General features: G+C 55.7%; 1 protein-coding gene across 1 annotated transcript in view; it reads right to left on the bottom strand.

Annotated features, from left to right (window-relative positions):
- Window positions 1-13,135, bottom strand: part of KMT2D (lysine methyltransferase 2D) — a 31,257-nt gene extending 18,122 nt beyond the window's left edge. The window contains exons 1-30 of the mRNA XM_065886570.1: window positions 13,087-13,135; window positions 12,700-12,826; window positions 12,296-12,519; window positions 12,072-12,181; window positions 11,734-11,896; window positions 11,230-11,395; window positions 11,016-11,130; window positions 10,712-10,869; window positions 10,360-10,505; window positions 8,818-10,221; window positions 7,615-8,723; window positions 6,788-6,901; window positions 6,327-6,437; window positions 5,688-5,792; window positions 4,760-4,941; window positions 4,446-4,610; window positions 4,241-4,350; window positions 4,095-4,142; window positions 3,208-3,429; window positions 2,859-2,978; window positions 2,665-2,769; window positions 2,305-2,435; window positions 2,073-2,220; window positions 1,808-1,873; window positions 1,519-1,629; window positions 1,180-1,317; window positions 991-1,075; window positions 519-760; window positions 347-420; window positions 87-137 (exon numbers count right to left, since the gene is read on the bottom strand). Coding sequence (XP_065742642.1) covers window positions 87-137; window positions 347-420; window positions 519-760; window positions 991-1,075; window positions 1,180-1,317; window positions 1,519-1,629; window positions 1,808-1,873; window positions 2,073-2,220; window positions 2,305-2,435; window positions 2,665-2,769; window positions 2,859-2,978; window positions 3,208-3,429; window positions 4,095-4,142; window positions 4,241-4,350; window positions 4,446-4,610; window positions 4,760-4,941; window positions 5,688-5,792; window positions 6,327-6,437; window positions 6,788-6,901; window positions 7,615-8,723; window positions 8,818-10,221; window positions 10,360-10,505; window positions 10,712-10,869; window positions 11,016-11,130; window positions 11,230-11,395; window positions 11,734-11,896; window positions 12,072-12,181; window positions 12,296-12,519; window positions 12,700-12,826; window positions 13,087-13,135 — 6,099 coding nt within the window. The remainder of the gene's footprint in view (window positions 1-86; window positions 138-346; window positions 421-518; window positions 761-990; window positions 1,076-1,179; window positions 1,318-1,518; window positions 1,630-1,807; window positions 1,874-2,072; window positions 2,221-2,304; window positions 2,436-2,664; window positions 2,770-2,858; window positions 2,979-3,207; window positions 3,430-4,094; window positions 4,143-4,240; window positions 4,351-4,445; window positions 4,611-4,759; window positions 4,942-5,687; window positions 5,793-6,326; window positions 6,438-6,787; window positions 6,902-7,614; window positions 8,724-8,817; window positions 10,222-10,359; window positions 10,506-10,711; window positions 10,870-11,015; window positions 11,131-11,229; window positions 11,396-11,733; window positions 11,897-12,071; window positions 12,182-12,295; window positions 12,520-12,699; window positions 12,827-13,086) is intronic.
- Between the last annotated feature and the right edge of the window lie 9,037 nt (window positions 13,136-22,172).

Raw genomic sequence — 22,172 nt, 5'->3', positions numbered from 1 at the left:
AGGCAGGCCCTACGTCCCCCCTACCCTTAGAGAGCCCGCCCCACTACAGGCCTTGGATGGCACGGCCCAGCCTGGCCCCCACTCACCTTTTGCACCTTGTTGATGCGGTGAGCTGCCCGGTTATCTTTGGCCTTTTGCTGAGGAATAGAGGACACAACCTTAGGCTAGGACGCAATCTCACGCTCAGCCCCCAGCCCTCGCAATGTCACTCACACTGCCTACCCAGAAGCTGATCCCTACTGGCCCAGCTGCTTTGGGAATGGGGAATGGCAAGAACTGAGGCGACCTTCCCAAAGTCACCCCACACCCTCAGTTCCCACGCTGACCCAGGCTCCCTCTGTCTCACCAGGTAGGGGGCTTTATCAGCAGCTGGAACTTTTCTCCAGAGCTTCATGATTTGTTTGCAGCGGCTAGACCAGTCTGGAGGGCAGACAGAATGTGTTAGGGGAGACCTGGCAGGTGACCCCCTGCACGTGCCATGTTACAGGTTGTCTCCCTTGCCCTCATCCCACGGGTACCTGGGTAATCTTGCTTGAGATTGGGAAAGTTAATGTTGGCATAGAGCACAGGTGAGATGGTAGAGAGCTGGCCCAACTCCTCGTCCTTCTCCCAGCGCTGAAGACTCCGCTGGTTGTAGGAGAGCCCGTCGCCCTCACCCTCTGTGGTGGGCGTGGTCGGGGTGGAGGGCGTGGTGCCCCCCGAGCCTGTCCAGGGGCTGTCTGGCTCACCGGGCTCCGGGCTAAAGAAGCCCCCGCGCTCCCTGGGGCGCAGGGGCGGAGAGTCACAGAGGGCAGGGACGCCAAGTCCCACCCCAGACAAACTGCCCAGAGTCCCCAGGCCACTGCCCTGCCCCAACAGAGGACAGTCACTAACAAAGGAGCAGAGAGAGGTGTTGCTACAGCAGCACCCAAGAGTCCAAGGTTCCCTCCCTTGGCATGGCCCCAGTTGGAAGGAAGAGACTGCCCACGGGGGTTAAGCATAAATACCAACCTAGAATCCAGGAATGGGGACTGGCAAAGGCCCGGGTAGGAGTCCATTGGGCTGCTGGAGGGGAGGTTGCCCAAAGGGAGTCCACCTACAAGAGGCACAGGATCAGCGAAAGGAGTAAGTGGCCCATCCTGGAGGCAGGCTTGGCCATACCTGCCCACCCAGTTTTCAAACCACTCCTATCCGGATCACCTTGAAGAAAGGGCCTCTGTAGCGGTGTACGGCTGCCGTCGAGGCCAGGGGTTCCACAACCCAGATGTTGCTCTCGTTCAGAACCCAGAACATCCTTGAAAAGCTGCTGCAGGTCCTTGGATTCCATCTTGGGCAGTTCTGTGAGGGATCGATGAAGGATGCTGCTGAGGAAGACTGGGGAGTTGAAGGGACACCACAGGGCTACAAATGGTCACGGCCAGGGAAGGTGCCCACGACTCCCCACTAGAGAAGCTGTAGAGATGAGAGTCTCACAGGTAGGATGCTCTCCTTCTCCCACAGAGGACCCTTATAGGCAAGGAGTGTGGGTCACAGCCTCACCTTCTGTGGGAATCCTGTCTAAGTCAGAGCTAAGCATCCCTTCCCCCGGGGTGCCTGGCTTCTCAGGGTCACTAGGCACTGGGGATGCCTTTACGCCGCCATCCTCAGGTCCTGCAATTGCCAGGAGAAACCCATCAGCCAAGGCCAGTATGGAGGTACCACACTGGCCACCCTGAACCACAGAAGGCACGGAACACTCTCCAGCCTCCATCCCTGATAGTGCTCAGGGGCAGAACAGATTCACAGAAGCAAAACCAAGATGGCACACAGTCCTCCCAGCAGCCCTCACCTGATGTGTCAGCCTTGCCCTCAGGACCACGGGATTCTTCATCTGCAACATCCGGACCGTCATCTCCTATAAGCAACAGTCGCCATTCCAATCAGAGATGCCCTACATGTGATGCTCCGAATAGGACCCCAGCTCCAAGGCCAGGGCCCTCGGCCCACCCTCAACTCCTGGAGACCAGCCCATTTCCCACTAAAATCTCTTACCAGCTTCTAAGCACAGAGCGAAACTGGACCCCTTCAGACCACCTTACCCCCACACGACTGACCTTTCTGTGAGGTCGGGAGCTCCTTCCTATCTGAGCCTCCATCCCCCTTGGCTTTTGGGGTTCCTAGTCCAAAGCTTGGCCGGCCCACCCCAACTGCAAAAAGGGCCTTCCGGCTCAGGTCCAGCAGCTCCTTCCCAAAGAAGGCTTCCTGTGGGAGGAGTCAGGGAGAAACAGGCTTCTTCATGCCCTGCAGGACCGACACTGCCCTTGCCCCTCGGAGCCTAAGACCCACCTGCAGATAAGCAGGGAACATGTCCTCTAGTTTGCTCTTCTTGCGCCCTCGCCGCTGCTGCTTCTTCTTCTCATCCCCATCAGCTAAGCTCTGGTCCACAGAGCCCTCTGCAGGCAGGTCGGCAGGCAACACTGGGGACCGAATGGGAGGTGTCTGCCTCTCTGGGGCCAGCGGGCATGCTGCTCCCAACTTGGCCTGGGGACGCTTTCTGCCTACTCTCTCCCCAGCACCAGTAGTGGGCCCACTACTCCCCTGGCCCTCTGAGTGGACTCCCCTGCCCCAGGCCTCCCTGGCAGTGTCCCACAGGTCCTGTGATCCCCACCTTCTCCCAGGCCCCACTGGAGCCCTCACCCGTCTCACCCTCGTCGGGCTGCCCATCCCCACTCAACACCTCCGCCTGTGCAGCAGGCCCCTTTTTCACACGTGTGTGGGATTTCCGCTGTCGCACCATGAAACCACCGATGCCTATAAGGAGACAGAGCTGAGGCTGAGAAGCCGCTGGGGACCTGGTGAGCTGCCACTCACCACCCCACCTCTGCATCCCAGGGCCTCACCAGGCCGATAGGGTTTGCGTTTGCGTTTTTTGCTTTCCTCGGTCTCCTCTTTGCCAGGCTCTCCATCAGGGCTGACGGGGCCCTCTAGTTTAATTTCGCATTCCATGTGTTCCACACCACCTGTGTACGGGGACAGACGAGACGGAAGCAGGTCAGAGGCATGGACCCTTTTAACCCTGTCATCCTGCCACCTAAGAACAGAGCTGAGTGCCCTGCCACAGAGCCATCTGGACAAGACCAACAGTGCCTTGAGGGTGACTGGGAGTCATAATGCAGCTCCTACCCAACACTCAACTCTCACAGGCATGCTCCCATTACTTTGGCACTCCCTGAGACTCCTCAGCCTGACCTTCACCCTTGAGCAGCTCATCAGTGTCCAGGTCTCCATCCTTCTTGTCATCAGGGCCAAGGGCATCTGAAGGCTCAGAACCCTCCAGCCCTGCCTCGCCTGGGAGGCCAAGCCGTCCTCGCCGCTGGCGCCGCTTGTGCAGGGGCGACATGGTCAGGTTACGCAGCACAGCCATGCCAGTTTCTGTCAGCCACACACCCTCGAAGCGGAAGTACTGGGGCTCTGCACAAGGGGGAAGAGCGTGTGACCCCCGATGGAGGCCCCAAGGAGCGCAGAACTCCAAGTTTCGGCCTAAGTCCCTAGCTGGGACAAAAGCAGCGAGAGAGAGACAGACTGAACTCCAGACTGGGGTCTGAGGGCTGGAGAGGAGAGACCACCAGCGGGCGCCAGCTGAGGCCCGAGTGCTCCCTCAGGTAACCAGGGGGATCAGAGAGACCGCTCCTGCTGAAGCCGGACTTTGCTCATGGTTCACCCCCAGTTCACCCAATATATTCTCTAGCTGTCTGAGGCCAGGAGGGCCCCTCCTTGCCGAATGCCAGCTCACAGTGCCCCAGATGCCAGGAGCAGTGCCCACATCACGATGGAGGTGGGAGAGCCCCAGCTCCTTCATTAAGGAGAAAGCTGTGTTCCGTGCTCTCTGGAGGTGAGATTCTAGCCGTACAAAGGCCGCGTTGCCTGGTGGAAGGAACTCTGCCTGGGAAACTGGATGCCTTGGTTCTCGTCATAACTTCACCACTGACCTATGGGGTGACCTTGGGCAGGCCACTCAACCCCCCTGGGTCTTAGTTTCCTTCTCCGAAAATAACGAGATAAAGTTGGGGGGCTGGAGCCAGACTAAGTGCCTAAGGTCTCCTCTGGCTTTGGCATTCAGAATTTCTGTGACTCACCCGGCTCTTTCACCTTCATAGGCACCAGCTCTGGAGGCGCAACAGGCACTGTGGAGAGGACAAAGCAAGGCAGCTAGAGGCCCTGTCCCAAAGCAAGGCACCCCTGCCCGACCCCTCCTCCCCTCTCCCCCGCCCCTGGTACTCACCAGCAGGCTTTACCACGTAAGGCTGGCAAGAGACACAGTCAAAGCCCTCATCGGCCGCCTGCTCCACGTCATCCTCTGTGAAGAGGCTCTCGCAACCAGCATGCATCCACCTGGGAGAAGGGAGACAGGAGGGGATAAACTGAGACAACGCCAGGCTGAGAACAGGGAAGAGGGGGCTTATATGAGGAGAAAGGGGCACCCTCACCGTTCACAGTGACGGCACTGGATCAGGAGGTCCTCTTCCACATACGGGGCATGACAGATCGGGCAGGTCACCAGGCTGGCGCAGGGCCCGCAGTGCGTGTAACTATTCTGCCATTCACAGTGGAAGCCAGGGGAGGCGGCCCCACACTGCATACAGGACACACACCTGGTGGGGGCAGAAAGACAGACCCTCAGCACCTAACCCACCCAAAGCACCCAAAGCCGCCCGGCCTTCTAAACCCCGCCTCTGCCATGTATTCAACATCACACCCACTCAAACATTTCAGGCCCCTCTGAAGATCCCAGTCTCCTTACCACTTGCACTTCCAGCCACCCTTGGGCACGGTGAGCAGTGGCGGGTCCAGGCAGTACGTGTGGTAGCTGATGTCACAGTCATCACAGAGCAGCAGGCGGGAGGGGTCTGAGGCCTGGCCGCATACCTCACACACGATGCACTCCACGCAACGCCAGCCCTTCAGCAGCATCACCTTGGTGATCTGGTGCAGAAGACGGCAATTCCTCAGGAGGTGATGCGGAGGGCAGGGCAGACCTCTCAGGGGAGCGGGGGGACTTACACAGGTGAGGCTGGAGGACCCCAGTACCCAGGCCAGACCTCCATTTGAGCACAGGGAATCTACACAGAGCACCCTCACCCCAAAAACAGTGGATCTTAAACTTAGGCTTCCAGGGGTCTCTGCTGATCAGAGAACAGCCTCACCCGGCCACTGCCTCATTAGGATCTTTCACTAGCGAAGTCTCCAAAAAGACTGTGGATAGAATTAGGTTGTATTTCCCCCAGTTTTTCTTGAACATGTAGAGCCTGCTACTGCTACAAGTTAGTGACTGTTAGCAGTGGACAAGTTCTAAATTAACATTAGTGAAAACCCCAAAATGACTGATCATACTTGAGTCAAAAACACTGCTTTCTCTTTGTGGACATGTGTTTGATTCTGATTTTACATTTTATATCCAGACCATATCATGTTTTCTACCAGTAAAGTTCTCACAGTTTACATGATGGACTGAATTATACCAGCAAGTCATGGTCTACCACAAAGAAACTCGTAAAGACCACTACGGTTTCCGAAGTATTTTTTCCCAAGATGAATTTGACAACCACTGGAAACTGATGGACAACTTCCATGACCAATGGCCACTTTAAGTCGAGTGGCCAAGACAGGGGACTAGGATAAGCAGTAACAACCCCATCCCTCAGGCCAGACCTCTTGGGCCCTGAACTCACCTTGCTGTTGACACAGTAAGGGTGATAGCACTGAGAGCACTGGGAACAGGCAAGAAGGTGGCCCTCTGCCCCCCGGCCAAAGCTGCCACATACCACACACATGTCCTGGGGAAACACACAGAAACCCAAATGTCCAACCTCACATCCTCAGTACCACTCAGTCCCAGTAACTGACGACACCACTAATCTGAGAAGGAGGAGTCAAAGAACCAGAAGCCCATCCCCAGCATTAGGACACGGTGAGCCATCACGGGACCCCGTTCCTTCCTAGCATGCCTTGCCCATCTGATCAGGTAATTTGAAATGATACAGCCTGACATGGGTAACGCTAAGGAGAAGTGAAAGATAAGGTGGGTAAAGACTGGTCAGGATGAGACAGTAATATATGCGACAAAATCCTACAGCTTCGAGATTACTCGTGTTCCCTAGACTCTAAGCTTCAACAGAGCAGAAACCATTTCTGCCTTTTTCACTGCTACATTCCTAGCTGCTAGCTCAGTGTCAAGCTCATTCTCTGGAATGCCAGGAGTAGGTCCCTGGTTCTCCCCATTTACCCTCCCACCTAAACACACATATCCAACTGTTCAGGCTGCCCGGTCTCACTGCTGAAGACGGGACTACAAAAGTCAAGTACGGTACCTGCATTAGGACAAACTTGTCTGTGTTGGAGAAGAGAACCACAGTATTTTGCATGGTGTCATCATCATCATCTTCTTCCTCCTTGCTGGGAGAGCTATCGATATCAGCAACCTTATAGGCAGAGAGTTGTGGAAAGTGAGGCAGCTAAATCCGCCCCAACTAAGCTGCTTTCCTCTTTGGTGTTGGGGCAAGGCGGCATAAACCCCTGGCTAAGATGAAAGCCAGGAGCCAGGACTAAGAAGCAGAAGAACACCCCAGCTCCCAAACTGGGCCTCAGCCCAACATCAGATTTCAGAGAAGCCTGGGGGCCAAGAGCACAGAAGGAGCACAGACATAGCTGGACGGGCCCTAGGCTAGCAGGCAGGCAGGTGAGCGTGCAGGGGACTGGCAAGATTTAAAGGGTGTTTAATCTTGAAGGGGCCAGCTGAAGCATGTTTGGGGGATGGGAGGCCTCTCCTTACTACCAGAGTCTCAATGGAAGAAGTAGTTGATTTTAGCCGGGCCCGTCCTCTCCCACGTCCTCCATGTGCTCCTCCACGTGGCCGGCGTCTTCCTGGGAAACTACTGCTGCGACCCTGAGTGAGGTAAGGGGACGATTACAGGAAAAGTCGAGGGCTAATATGCTGCATCCACAGGCTTGGAGGGAAGAGAAGAGACGAAGGGACAGAGTACGGCAGGTAACAAGGCCCAAAAGTCCCAGTCAGGGCCAGGGAAAAAGCCAAGCTCTCAGATAGCAACAGGTAGGTAACTCTGGTCCAAACCACTCCACATCTTCCAAGAAGAGTGGTCAACGTGGTACAACAAGAAACAATACCGGCCTGAGAGACCTGAGTTTCTAGTCCCGATTCTATGGCCGAGTTACCATGAACCTGGGCAAGTCGCGTCCCCCTGTGTATCAGTATTCCCCCTGATAAAATAAGAAGGCGCACTCAAGGACCTCTGACAGTCCAGGATTCAATAAGCCAGGCAGGGGGCTTCCCTGGTGGCGCAGTGGTTGAGAGTCCGCCTGCCGATGCAGGGGACACGGGTTCGTGCCCCGGTCCGGGAAGATCCCACATGCCGCGGAGCGGCTGGGTCCGTGAGCCGTGGCCGCTGAGCCTGCGCGTCCGGAGCCTGTGCTCCGGCAACGGGAGAGGCCACAACAGTGAGAGGCCCGCGTACCGCAAAAAAAAAAAAAAAAAAAAAAAAAAAAAAGCAATAAGCCAGGCAGGAAGGCATCAGCGACACAGGACTACACCTCTGACAGTGGCATGACACCAAGCACATCAGTGGCTGGATAGCCCCTTACCTGTTTGATGCGGGAACGAGCCGGGGAGCTGCGCCGCCTCCCCTTGTCCCCCTCCGCTTTGCCTCCTCCGATAGCTGTCCCAGCATCACACAACAGCGAGTCATCAGTCTCTGGCAGCGAATCCGTACAAAGTCGCAGGGAGCCCTCATCTCGGGCTGGACTAACGTCTGTAGATACCCCCAGCTCCATGGACAAGGAGCCACCGCCCTCGGGGTCGGGAGAGCCCAGCAGGGGCTCTGAGCCAGGAAAACTGGCACTGGCATCGCCCTGGCTCAGATTGGAGATCTCATTAACGATGTCAGATTTGATGAGAGTAGGTGGGGTGGGGGCCACTGGTGCACGTGGCTCCTCTTGCTCTTCACAGGGTGAGCCCTGCCCTGCCTGCTTGCATTCTGGGCCATAGACCTCCATAGGGGTCACAGGGGCCAGCTCCTCGGGGTCCAGGAGCACAGGGGAACCCTTAAGTTCACTAGCCAAACTGCCGGGGGTCTGTCCGGCCTCTGGATGTGATCCAGGAGTGTCAGTCCCATCGAGAGGGGCTGTATCTTCCCCCAGGCCAGAGAAGTCATCCAGGGCTGGGGCAGGGCTGGGGGCAGGGCAGGAAAGGTTCCCCATGGGAGAGGGGAGCGGACTAGTAGGGCTGGGTTCCAAGGCTGGGCACTCAGGTTCTGGGGCTTTCTCAGTCTCCATCTCATGTGGCTCAGCCTCATCTGAGACCTGCACTGCCTTCTGTATGGGACTCAGTGGGGAAGGAACAGACAGTGGCAGAGCAGGGGGAGAGCACTGGGAAGGAGGGGAGTTTGGGGGAGGCAGGGAATGCTGGAGGAGTGGGGAACAACGAGGGGGAAGGGGCTCCATCAGCATGGGAGAGGCCGGTCCTACCGGGGAGCCTGGAGATGGGGGAAGGATCATAGGGGGTACAGGCTCAGGGTCAGTGCAGTTAGCTTCTGGCGGAGGGCTGATCGGTGTCTCTAGGATGGGGGCAGCCAATGGCGACTCAGGGTCACTGTCCCCTTTGGCACCAAAGGGGTACTCTAACTCTCCCAAAGGAGACAGGGCCGGCGGGGCCACAGCTGTGATAATGGGTGAGAGCGGAGGAGGAAGAGGATCTGGAGAGAAAGAAGAAAAGAGAGGCTCTTAGATTAGATGTGCCATAAAGAGTTAAGACTGTCCCAGAGCAAGAGGGTACTAACATCCCCGTACCTGGTGGCATCAGCTGAGGTGACAAAGATGGCTCCCCAGATGGGGACAACGGCAGCTCCTCAGGCAGAGGGGACAGAGGTGGCTCCCCAGGCTCAGACAGGGCCGGCTCTCCAAGCAAAGGGGATAAGGGTGGCTCCCCAGGTGGGAGGAACGAGGGCAATTCCTCAGGTGCAGGGCATAGGCCTGGCTCCTCAGGGGGCTCTTCAGGTCGAGGGGACAGGCGCGGCTCCTCGGGCACTGGGGACAACTGCGGCTCCTCGGGCGTGGGGGACAGGCACAGCTCCTCAGGGCGAGGGGACAGGCGCGGCTCCTCAGGCTGGGAGGACAGATGCAGCTCCTCAGGTGCAGGGGACAGACGCGGCTCCTCGGACGCAGGGGACGGGCGCGGCTCCTGGGGCGCAGGGGACAGACGCGGCTCCTGGGGCGCAGGGGACAGACGCGGCTCCTCGGACGCAGGGGACGGGCGCGGCTCCTGGGGCGCAGGGGACAGACGAGGCTCCTCGGGCGCAGGGGACGGGCGCGGCTCCCCAGGCCGGGGGCAGAGTCGCAGTTCCTCAGGCAGTGGCAACAGGGGTGACTCCTCCAGGGGTAGGGACGTGAGCAAGTCCTCCGGTGGCGGGGAAGCAGGTGAGTCCTCAGGCGGTGGGGACAGGCGTGAAGCCTCAGGTGGCGGGGATGTGGGAGACTCCTCCGGTGGTGGGGACAGAGGAGATTCCTCGGGTGGTGGGGACAGGCGTGACACCTCAGGCAGGGGAGACAGGCGTGACACCTCAGGCGGGGGGGACATAGGCGAGTCTTCAGGTGGCGGGGACATGGGTGAGTCCTCAGGTGGCGGCGACAGGCGTGATGCCTCAGGTGGTGGGGAGAGAGGAGACTCCTCCGGTGGAGGGGACAGGGGCGATTCTTCAAATGGTGGGAATAGACAGGATGCCTCAGGTGGTGGAGACATGGGTGACTCTTCAGGTGGAGGGGACATGGGTGACTCCTCAGGTGGTGGGAACAGGCGCGATGCTTCGGGTGGTGGGGAGGTAGGCAATTCCTCCGGTGGGGGGGACAGGGGAGACTCCTCAAATGGTGGTGACAGAGGTGATGCTTCAGGCGGTGGGGATAAGGGTGTCTCAAGCAGGGGAGATGGGGGGGACTCCTCTGGGGGAGAGAAGGGTGACTCCTCCAGTGGAGAAAAAGGTGATGCCTCAGGTGGGGGAGACAGAGGAGACTCCTCAGGCGGTGGAGAGAGGGGTGAGTCCTCAGGCGGTGGGGACAGGCGCGATGCCTCAGGCGGCGGGGATGTGGGTGATTCCTCAGGTGGTGGGGACAGGGGCGACTCCTCAGGTGGGGGCAGCAGCGGCATCTCCTCATTGAGGGAGGCCTCCAACTGGGGCTCAAGTTGGGCCCCTTCTCTACCTGCAGACATAACACACTATGTTCCTACCTAGTTCAGCTGTACTCCACGGAAAGTACAGGGTCTGGGGCAAAGCAGAAACTGTCCCTTGCCACACGACAGAAGGGGATTACTTTCAGGGACCCTCAAACCCTACTCACCTAGTGGTTTGGCTTCACATTGCAGGGGCCCCGGTTCCTTGGGTTGCATAGAGGTCACGTGCCCACCCTTTGGCTGCCCTTGGCATGCAACGTACAGAGCAGCGGGCTCATCAGTGGGGGTATCGCCAGGCTCTGGGGGTGAGAATCTGCAGAGGGTACAGGGGAGCAGGCACCATGGCTCTCATCAGCTATCAGCTCCTCACGAGAGCACACTGGGGCGAGGCACGAGTGCTACGGACTGTACTGCCCCCTGAGGGCCCTCCTCTCAAAGTCAGCTTGCTTTAACACGAGCCCTGCCAATCTCAGCCCTTCCAATCCCCCAGCCTGATCTCTGCCAGTCCACACCACTTACCTGCTACAGACCGGGGGGTGCTGCTCAACAACAGAACTGACAGGCTGTCCTCCCTGGGCTTTGTGACAGCGGTGACAGAGCGAGTAGTTCTCAAACCACTCAGAGTTGGGGTTCAGCTCTGCTGAGCCTGCCCCACAGGCCCGGCATACCCGGCACGCCTAGGGGAAGGGAACGGGCAAAACGGGCACTTGTCAGACAGCCAGAGACTGGAGGAGAACACGGGACTCGTCACAACAGAGAAACCCGGGATGCTGTAGGAGGCAGACTTAGGGAGAGTAAGGCAGGAGGATCAGGGGACACTCACCTTGCACTTCCAAGAGTGAGCAGGCAGCTCCTCCATAGGTGGTTTCAGGCAGAAGGTATGGTATCCTTTGTCACATGTCTCACAGACCAACATCTTAGAGTCATTCCCAGGTTTCCTGCAGGGGCACAGGGCACATAACAGGGTCCTCCTTGCCCTCATTTTCAACCTTAACCTGTGCCCCGCCTAAGGTTCTCTCCTGCCCTCCCACTCTTACCTGCAAGCTTGGCACACTTTGCATTCAGGGCACTGCCAGCCAGCACGCTTGCGGGCAGTCAGAGCCGTGTCCAGGCAGGCCCCGTGATAGTGATGCCCACAGCTGGTACAGAAGAACAAGTCACACAATTCCCCTGGCCCCTCACATACGGCACAGCGAGCCTCCTCTGCAGTGGGAAGGGACAGAGGACACGGGTCAGCTATGGATTCCTTACAGGACTCGGTACGGTGCTGTCTACATAACAGGCATTCCACAGACACAGAATGACGAATAACAAAAAGTTACTAAGTGTCTGCCTAATATATGCCAGGCACTGCTCTAGGCACTGCAGACACCATGCTAAACGAGACAGGCAAAGCCCCTGCACTCACAAAGGCCACACGTATTTTAGTGGGGCAGACAGACAGTATGTAACTGTAGACTTCTGAGTGCTCTGCAGAGTACGGAGCCCCCAGCGCCCTTGGACCCTCATCTGCCCTCCGTCCAAAGGGCAGGACTTCTCACCCAGATGTGCGGCCCCCTCACTGTGCTCCGGGCAAAGCAGCTGCAGTGTTTTCATGGATAAGAAGGAACCGCTGGCAGCTGCACAGGGGAAGTGGTAAAGACGTGGACATCCAGGCGAGCGGCAAGGGATGGAGGCACCGAGTCTGGTGCAGTGGGAACAGCGCTGCCAGGGTGGAGACAAAGCCTCAGTGCTAGCCAGCTCTCTCCAGATCAACACGTCAGGCACTGGCTCTGTCCCAGTATGCCCCCTGCCCTCCTCATTCCACCCTGACTCTCGGAAGCCCACCAGCCCTGCCCACCCTGCCCTGGGCCTACACAATCCCCTGGCCCGGCCCCACCTGTGAGATCCCTGAGAAGATGGCCTTGTCCACACCACATAGTTCTGGGCCCTCCTGCCCCCACACGCCTGCCGACCACGCAGCACACCAGTGGTGAGCCCAGCAGGACCCTTCACAGGGGGAAAGGGGGAAAGAGTTAACAAGAACGTCGTCACTGCTTCAGGGCCACTCAGCCCCTTCCCTGTTTCCTGCCCAAGTCAGCTACCCCACTTCCCTCCACTTACCTCCAGGTTCTCCTAGGTGGGCAGGTGTCAGGCCCTCAGGGAAACCAATCTGTGATAGGTCCTCACTGAGCAGCGCTGCCTCACTGGGCCCTGGGTTCCCCCCAGGGGACACCACTGAACACCGGGGCCAGTCAAATGGCAACTCAAAGCGCCGTAGCTCCCGCTGCCCATGTAGACTGGGCTCCCCGCAGTTACAGAGAGCACAACGCCGCATTGGACCCCCACTGTGAACACACAAGCATCAGCACCACGCTGCCCCCTGCCCACAGGTACCCCTAAACAACCCCATGACTTGCTCACCTATGCTTCCCACTCATTTTCCTAAATTTTCCACCTTGAAAGCCCCAGACTCTCAAATCAAATCCTCGTATGTCCTTACATCCTCATTTCCCCAAACTAGTTACCTGCAGTCCTGGGGAGGCTCCTGAAGCCTGGGACCCCCAGAACTGGGCACAGAGCCCTCCCCCACATGTGGTTTGGGGAGGTCTGGCTCAGTGGCACCTGACTCCTCGGAGGCTGCAGGTCCATCAGCTGAATGAACAGACAGAGAAGTGCGCATCAGCCATTATCCTCCATTTAGCACTAGTCCACTCTTCAGACCCGTGAGATTATCCAAAACCCTTGGTGGATAACAGTGATGGCATTTCAACTTTTGTCCCAAAGAACAAAGTCCTTCAATTACCTGTCTATTAGAGGGACTTAGCTCCTGTCCTTGTGCTAGGACCAGAAATCTAAGATTGTCTGGGTAGAACAGAAAGCTGCCAAGCAAACCCAGAATGTGCCCTACTCACCTGCTGGTTCTGAATCTTTATCCTCACCAGGCGGCTTCGGGCTGTCCATCCCTCTCTCCGACTGGGCAGGGCCCTCTCGGGGAGACCTGTCAGACCCAAGAGATATCTATTTGTCTAGTAAGTCTTCCCACTAAACACTTTCCCCCAAATCCTAGGGAGAAGGCATCTAATGTTATCTAGACCCTACAGAAATCAGAGCAAAGACATACCTACAAATTCCTGCACTAATGACAAGGAAAGTCCCTCTCCCCAACTGTTGTCCCACTGCCTACCTCCTCCCCAGATAAACACATACCATCTTCTCCTACGCTGAATTCTGAGAGGATGCAGTCCCCTTTCCCACTTCCCACCTCCTAAGAGTTCCTAGGACAACAGCCTCCAACTAGAAGCACATACAATCTACATCCAGTATCACTCTTTGCCTCATGACTGAGTTCCTGGCTTCTGGTGGGCCCTATCCCTTGGACTTTTTCCTCAGGTCTTAAGTCAGCTACCATCCTAGAGGCCTTTCAGTGCCAACCCAGGGGCAGTCATAACAAGAAGTCTGAGTCCAGCCGAAGTCCCTCTCCCTGGGGTCTTGCAGGACGTAGAACACATTACTGGAACTAAAGCGCATCTCTGAATGGATCTCCCCCATCTCCACTGGTTTCAACCAGAACATCCCAATCACAACAGAAGAAACTCCCCAATTTCCACCACTGCCCATCTAAATCCAACCCAGGCCCACCCCCTGGCCCTTGCCATGACTGAGCTCAGGATCTCATCCAGCCTGAAGGCCTCAGGTCGTTGCCCTTAGCAACACCAACAGCCCTTCCTCCTCAGATGTCCCTAGTAGTTAACAGAAGTGGGCCTTAAGAGTTACTGAGCATGTGTAGCCAGGCCTGAGGCTAGGCATGCTGGGAGTTGTAGTCTCAGGAAGCACACCACCACTTGGAGCTGTTCTAAACGGGGCAGGACAGAGCAAAGTAGCTTCCTTCCTCTTCCATCAAGCAGGGTTTCAACACACACTATGGGGGTGGCGGGTAACGGTCCCCTCTTCTAAGATATGCCTGCCTATCCCAGAGCCAAATGAAACACGTTAAAGTTATACCTAAGAAGGTCAAGACCCACACCTTTGGGTATATTTTCCTAAACCTCAGATAAAACTAAACACAGTACCAAAAAGAGAGAAGTAAAGAATAAGAATTACAGAGCTGAGGAAGAGGAAAGAGGTCCTATAGAAGAAGGGAGAAAAGGACAGGTATAAACAGCTCTTAGTGGGAAGGGTAGGGGCTTAAGCAGAGAAAGAGAGTATAGTTTTCCTACAGAAGGTAGAGGGGAATCCCTAAAACAAAACTCTAAATAAAAGTTTGAGAACTGTATCTCTCACCTTCTCCACTCCTCTTGTTTAACCAGAAGAACCACACCAACCTTAGTAAGGACAAGCCTCTCTTCCCAAACCAAATACCCCAGTCAGCCACTGGGGGTTGAGTGACTGGGGCAGATGAGACAGTGGGGAACCCTCAAAGGTGCCCAGGATCCATAAATCAATTACCTAAGAACCACATTATCAGTCCTCTTTCCCTGAGCTAACACTCCATTTCCAGACACTGGCAGTGGGCCTCATGTAGCATGTCACAGGAAGGGAAATTTTACTTTACTTTTTTCCCCTCACACTATTAGATTCTACTAGATTGGGAAAGTGAAATATCACCTGATACCTGTTACCTCTATTCCCAGATCACCTCTTTACCAAAGAGGTAAAGAGAGGATCCAGTGCCCTTTCCCACTTCCCACCTCCTGTCTAAGAGTTCCCAGGACAATAGCATCCCACACAATCACCCACACAATCACACCCACACAATCACACCTGAAAGGAAAGCAGGGTGGTCATCTAGCCAGCCCACAGAAAAGCTGCCACCCACACAATCACACCTGAAAGGAAAGCAGAGTGGTCATCTAGCCAGCCCACAGAAAAGCTGGTCTGGAACTTCAAGGGGCCGCCTAGAAGCCTCCTATGTGAATTAGGGGTTGGAGGTCAGGGCACCAGCCAGGCTCCTCTTCCTATTCAGTTATCCAAGGCCTGACCACACCCGGAAGGCTTCAAAGCTTCCTAAATGTGTGCAACTTTTGCTGTACCTTACCACTAAATGCCGCCAAGATCTTCCAACTGTTGTGCTCTCAAAGTTAAGGCTAAAGGAGTCACAAACATCAAGAAATGAAAAGCAACAGTGATAGTACAGTGGGTGGGAGGAGGACTGCCTCACACAAGGCCAGAGGGACAAATTCCTCCGCCCTCCCCCAAGCGCAGCCCTCTCAAGCTGGTAATGCTGGCACTGCTTGGGGAGCTACAGAAACCACCTTCGTCTAGCCTTGGGAATCAGTACCAACATCCTCCAAAGCGGCAGCCTCATTCACGGCACCATGGAAGATGAGAGATAAGCAAAGGGTTGAGTGTCCTCCAAGCTGAGGAAAAAGAATCTAGAGGCACTTCCAAGAAGCCCTATTTCACGACCCTGCAGTCTAGCGCCTGCACCCCAATGCTGAGTACCAGTTGTCAGGCCCCTCCTTAAACAGATCTAAACAAATAAAGACCATAGGTTCCCCTGTCCCATCATTCACAGCCAGAAACCACACATCCACACCAAGGGTTTTTTCCCTGGATCTAAACTGGGGTAATGCCCGGCCAGGCTTCCTCAGGGGAACTAGGGATCCCAGAGAAATACAGATCTAGGGAGTAAAACCGTGGTGGGTCCCCTTAATCCTAGGCCAAAGAGGCCCAGAACAGCAAGGAAAAAAGCAGGGATCCATCTCAACCCACTTTCCTCCCTGCCTCCATCCCAGACCAAAAGCTTTAACTCCATTTTCCCAGCCAAAGGGGAAATGGAGGCTTGGAGAGGTGAAAGGCTGAAGCAGGCCCTTGAGTGAACAGCTCTTCTCTAGGACTCAGGACTTCCTGGTTCCCAGCCTGAAACTCAAACCACACCTCTCCCCACCCCCATTTTGGGTTGGCCCTCCAGGGAAGAATCCAAATGGCAACAGTGGCCCTGTAGACCCTCCGGACTACTCCCTGGGTCATCCTAGGGTCAGCCACAGCTAACAAGGAGAGGTATCTAAGGAAGTTCTTCAGGGACAGACAACAGGAGAGGCCCTCCACAGGAGGCAAGGGCAGACAGCATGGGCGACAGCTAGCCTCATTCCAGCACCCCTGTGCCACCTCTCACCTCAGGATTACCACCCAGAAATCTTTCAAGGGCAAATCCCTATTTTCTCCTTTCCAAGACCAGGCTCAAAGAGGTCTAGCCCTCATATGGTGGAGGGAGTAGAGTGAGGGAGCAAAATACACCAGCCAAATCCCTGCTGGGCAGCATGACAGCTGTGAGAGGGGCTGTCCCAGCCCAGGGTCAGAGGCATGAGGTTCATGCTGCACCCTTCGTGCAGTCACATACACACCACTTCTCCCCAACACCTCCTGCCAGGGCTGAAAACATTGGCTTCAGCAGACACAGCTCTGCTCAGGTCACTTCTCCTCCAAAGAGATATAGGCCCCCCTATTCTGCAGAGTTGGGACAGGATCAGAGGACCAGTTAACATTCCCTGATTTAAAAAGGTTGGAGAGGTCTGGGAGGAGCCTGCAAGATCGGCCAGGGACTTATGGGCAACCAGCTCTCCACACCAGGCCCAGAGAAAGCGGGAGACAAAAGCCATTTTTTTGCAGCCCACATTCGCAGGGAGCAAATCTCAACGGCCTCCTCTATAATCCCCTAGAGATTATGTCCATCCGGAGAGGAGGGGAGGCAAAGCAGGCTAAGACAGCACTAGGCCTCGCTAGGGTCACTCTGCCAGACAGGGGTAGTTGAAAGTTGAACAGCAAGGCCACAGCTGCCCCCAGCCCCGCCTCCTTCTTGCCCCAGCCACCCCTTCATCACAATGGTCAGTTTCCACACACTCTCCCCTTTGCACAGTGAAATAAGGCCTAGTGAAGGATCTAGGGCTCCCTGAGTCTCCCAAAGACTGCTCTGGGTGCCCGGATGGGCAAGAGCAACCTTAAAGTCCAACCTGGCAGTAAATCGGACCTGGCAGTGCCACCCTACCCCCGCTCCCAAGTTGTTCTATTCCCAAGGCCCACAAGGAACCCTGAAGGAGAAGCAGCTGACTGGGATTGGTGCTGGCATCAGGGCTTGGGTCCTAGTTTGGTAGAGCTCCCCCCAACACAAAAATAAACAGGCAGAGAGGCTTTCTGGCCAGGTTCCCAAACTCCCGTGGTTCCCTGAACCCCCCAGTCTTTAAAGAGGCACACCCCAGGACACCAGGCCTCGGTTGTGCTCTGGCGACTGGCTCGGGTTCCCTTGACAGACCCTGCCAAAGGAACCCTCTTCAGCTCTGGCACCCCTTTCTCCAACCTACAGGCCAGCTCCGGCCAAGATAGTCCATCTGGCTATGCCCCCAGTCCAACCCTTTCTGGGCCCTGGCCGGGCGGACTTCACTCACCTCTTCACAGGGCGATCCAGAAATCCTCATCCGAGAACATGGCCAGAGCCCGGGCCGCTCCCCGACCTCCAACCGCCAGAGCGATCACAGCCGCCCCCCGCACGGGGGGGCTTAGGGGGGCCAAGAACGGTAAATCCAGGTCGGAGTGGCCACCCTCCCCCGCCCCAAAAGAGCAAGAAGCCAAAGAAGGGTTCTCTGCCTCGGGTTCCAGCAGTTTAGGTTTCCATGGACAGCCCCTGGGCGGCGAATCCCGAGCGGACACAAAGAGAGCACCGGTGGCTTTGATCTTGGGCGAGCAGGATCCGCATCCGCGTCGCCGGGCGGCCTCTCAGTCCTAGGGCTGGGCCAGCGCCCCGGCCGCCCGCACCGGGCTCGGGCGGAACGTCGAGGCTCTCCAGATGGAACGTCGAGGCGCCTCCCCAGCAGCCCGGAAGGAATGCCGCGCCGCCTCGCGCCGGGCCCGGATGGAACGTGAGACCCTCGCAGGAGCGCCGAGCCCCTCTCCCCGCTCGGGCCGGCGCCCCGGGGCCGCGCGAGCTACGGCGACACGGAGCCGGCGGGGCCGCGGAGCTGAACCTGACACACACCCCAGCGCCGGGCTCCTCGACCCCGAGCGCTCGCCCTCGGCGGCTTCGAGCCCCCCACCTTCTGCTCCCCCCGGGGAAGGGAGGAGGGTAGGTGGGCGAGGAAGAGGAAGGGGCGGGCGGTGCGAGCCCTCTGCCCGCTCCCCTCCGGCCGCTCCGGGCCCTGCGCTCGCCTCCCTTCCCCTCTGGCCTCAGGAGCTGCCCCGCCCCCGGCCTGGCCGGCTCTGATCGGCGGCACCCCCTCGACCCCCGGCTGGCTGCGATCGCGGGGGGCCTAGAGGTGCATGGCCCAACCCCGGCTCCCGGCGCCGGGGGGTCAGGAAACTGAGCGGAAAGTGGGGAACGAGGCAGCCATTTGCAACCGGAGAGGAAAGTAGTGCAGCGCGGCGCCGCTCCGCCTCCCCCCCCTCCGCCTCCTGTTCGGCCGGTAGGGTGGTTCCTGCGAAGGGGCTATTTCCTGGCCCGAGATCTCGGCAATGGTCGTGGAGATTCAGGAAGCCTCCGGCGCGAGATCCGGGTGGCCCTTTTGCCTGGTGAACCCCACTCCAGAAGGGGGAGAAAGGAGAAGACGCGGCCCTATTTTGTGTTGGAGCGGAGCGGCGGAGGGATCCGGCCCTCTCGGAGGAAAGGCTGTGACTCTGCAGTTCTACGCACACGCTAAGGGATCCCTCCGCCACGGGTTAACCCCGACTGCGCCGGGCCAGCCGCTGTGCAGACACGTGGGAAAGAAGACCCCTTCCTCTTCGCCCCGGCCCTAGAACTGCCTCCTTTACCAACCGGCTAGTAGAACTAGGACTCCGTGCACTTTCTAATTCCGTTTCCCTGGAGTTATCGGACCCTGAAACTCCAGCTGCCCCTTGCCTTGACCAGGAGCAATCTTTCCCGGGAGGGGGATGGAAGAAGAGCCAGGAGGTTGGCCGCTGCTCTGCATCCTGGGAACTGGAGTCCGCAAATGGAGAAAGTGAGGCACGGCGCCTGGCGCTGCAAAGGGTGGGTTCCTGCCACGTTCGGGGGCCTGAAGAAAAACGGAACGAGTCTCTAGTCGTTCCTTCTGACTCTCAAATCCCCTCGAGAGGAAAGAGGACTGTTAGTGCCCCCACAATCACCTCCCCCATCAAAACATAAATGTAGAGTTTCCCCTCCTTTGCCGGGTGCTCCCACCCCCAGCCCTTCTTTCCTAATCTTCAGGGCCTGTGTCCCCCTTCTTAATAAACATGTAACCCCTTTTTAGAGAGCATGTAACTTGTAGCCTTGCTGCTACCTGGCCGGAGTACTGTTATTCTGGACAAGATCCCAGCATACAGACACCCCCCCCCCCATTAGTCTGGATGAGAAGGGATTGGAAATGACTTCTCTGCATTAACTCTATCCACGGGATGGACAGGAGGAGACAAATTAACAAATGTGCTAGATACTTTATATATATTCTTAGTTATTCCTCGCCCTCGTTATGAATTACATGTAATCATGTCCATGTTACAGATGAGATTGAGACTGAAATAGGTAAAATTGCTCAACAAACCACATGAAGTGAGAAGTTGAGCCATGCATGATGCAAAACAATGGCCATGTTCTTCCTGGGATATGTGTGTGTATTCATGTATATTTATTTTATTATTATTATTTTTAAGATATGGAGAAAGAGGCAGGCAAATCAGGTGCAGGGCTGGTTTTGTGGGAAAGGGTTTACAGTGCTGCCCAATAGAACTTTCTGCAATGATAGAAATGCACTACACACTATCTAATACGGTTTAGCCACATGTAGCTATTGAGCACTTTGAAATGTAGGTGGTGCAACTGAGGAACTTTTAATTTTAGTTAATTTAAAAACTAAATTAAATAGTAATATGTGACCTTCGGCTTTCATATTGGACAGTGCAGGAGACCTAAATCCCTACTGGCCAGAGTCATAGGAGGGATCAGATATGTCCTGTGCTAGCCACACACTGACATATGCTCTTCACTGACCATTCAGGTCTATTTCAGCAAAAAAGTCCAGCACTGACCCCACACCTGTCCCAGCTATAGTGGAATGAGTTCACCAAGAGTCAGAAGTTGGAAAATAGAAGGCCTCTCCCTACTCTGCACCCAGAGGCAGACCCTCACCAGAAAGACCTCAAATAACACAATAGCCACTATTTCTTAAGGGTTTATTATGTATGAGGATCTATGCTAAGTATTTCATAAATCACTTCAGTTTAATTCTCACATCAGTCCTATGAGGAAGGTTTAACTACACTTCATAAATGAGAAACTGAGAGAGGTTCAGAGGCTCAGAGAGGTTAAGTGTCTGCCCAAGGTCACACAGCTAAGTGGAAGAGTAACTCTTTTAACCCAGCCATTAACCACTATTCTTTACTACTATCAGGCCTTGAGATTGTTTGATACACTTCTAGAAAACCTCAGACATTTGTTATTCTATCTCAGACCTCATGGAAATAACAGGAGTGTAGGTACCCTTAATGAGAATTCCAAGTCAGATGTATAAAAGGACCTAATTTTAGTGTAGGGAGAGAGGGTGTTTACAACCCTAAAGAGACTCCTAAGCCCCCCGAGAGATTGCTCTTTGGAATATGCTCCTTCCTGCAGCCCTTAATTCTTTTTAGATTCTAGATCAGAGATGCAAAAGCAGCTGGCAGGACTTTTGAAAACCAGCATGACAAACCGTCATCCCCAACTGTAAGCCCAACTAGCCTGGAGCCAGGCAATAACAAGGTCACAGCTAAATATCACACCTAAATTTTGTCCATTTTCCCCAACTAAGTGCATTGACAGAGTTGGCAGGAGTGCATCCCCAGCTGGCAGGAGAACTCTATGCCCTTCCTGTGAAGGATACCATTCAGGTAACCCTTATAAGTCCTTGGAGGAGGTATTAGGCCAGTTAGGCCCTAGGGCTGCTGGGGAGGAGTGGGGGGTAGAGGCAGGTAGGACCAAATTTTCCTAGCCAAACCCATCCTCCTACCGAGTTGGCCGGTCAATAAGAAAGAGCAGAAGCAATAGGCTTTGACACCAAAAAAGGTAGCACAACTCCAAAGGTGTGAAAGGTATGAAAGGAGCAAAGAACATCCATTTTAATGAAAGGTACTTGAGGAGATGGAGAGGGGAGAGTGGGGATTGAGCAGGGGCATTATTTCTTACTTTATTCAACTCTTAAAAAGCTGAAATCATCATAACACTTTGGTCCCTGCCTTCACACTACTTCACAATTCTTACATCATTAGGAACAAGGGTCTTTCTTCCTCCACCCAAACCCTATCCTCTCTGAGTTCCAGCAAATGCCAAGGCCCCGCAAGGGAAGCTATGTCAGCATGTGGCAGCTGGCCACTAGAGGGTAGTGTTTCTGTAGTTAAGGAGGTTGTGAGAGCCTACAAATTTGGATGGGAGTGGCAGTCAATAGGTTACCTGTATAGGAGGAGAGTCGAAAAGAAAGGTGGGAAAGATAAGTAGTAAGTCTTAGGGTAATGGTCCTGAATGAGTGAGGGGTAAGGAATAGGAACAAGGTGGGAGGAAAGATTCTCTACCAAAGGCCATAGTCATCACTCCTTAGAAAAGGAGACATTGGCCCTGAGCTCTCCCCAGATACAGAGAAGTCAACTACAAAAAGATTAATCAGTTTATTTGCATATATACATTGTCACTCCAGGGAGCCAGCTCCACTTCAGGAGTCCCCATCTCCCCTCACCCAGCCAATACCCAAAACCTACATAGGAGACTGGGTCCTGAATAAACAATGCCCAGGACTCATATCCCAACTCCATAGGTTATAACAATTCATTTATTTAGCAAAAACAGAGCTAGAGGACAGTGCCCATGAGACATCCTTGCCTCTTTGTAAACATCGACAACCAGGCCACTGGAGCCCAGGTAAGTGTGCAAACATGAGGGTACCACACTGTGTGCCCAGAGGGCAAGGGACACAGCTGGCAACCGAACAAACCCGTGAAGTCCTGAGGGCCTGCCCCCCCCAAGCCCCCACTGGAGCCTGGCAAGTGCCAGGGGCAGAATCAAGGCAGCTACCCCATGCTCAAGGGC

This window comes from Phocoena phocoena, chromosome 11 (genome assembly GCF_963924675.1).
Source record: "Phocoena phocoena chromosome 11, mPhoPho1.1, whole genome shotgun sequence".
Lineage (NCBI taxonomy): Eukaryota > Metazoa > Chordata > Mammalia > Artiodactyla > Phocoenidae > Phocoena > Phocoena phocoena.
Note: the sequence above shows the minus strand (reverse complement) of the source record. Positions and strands in the feature narration are given on the sequence as shown.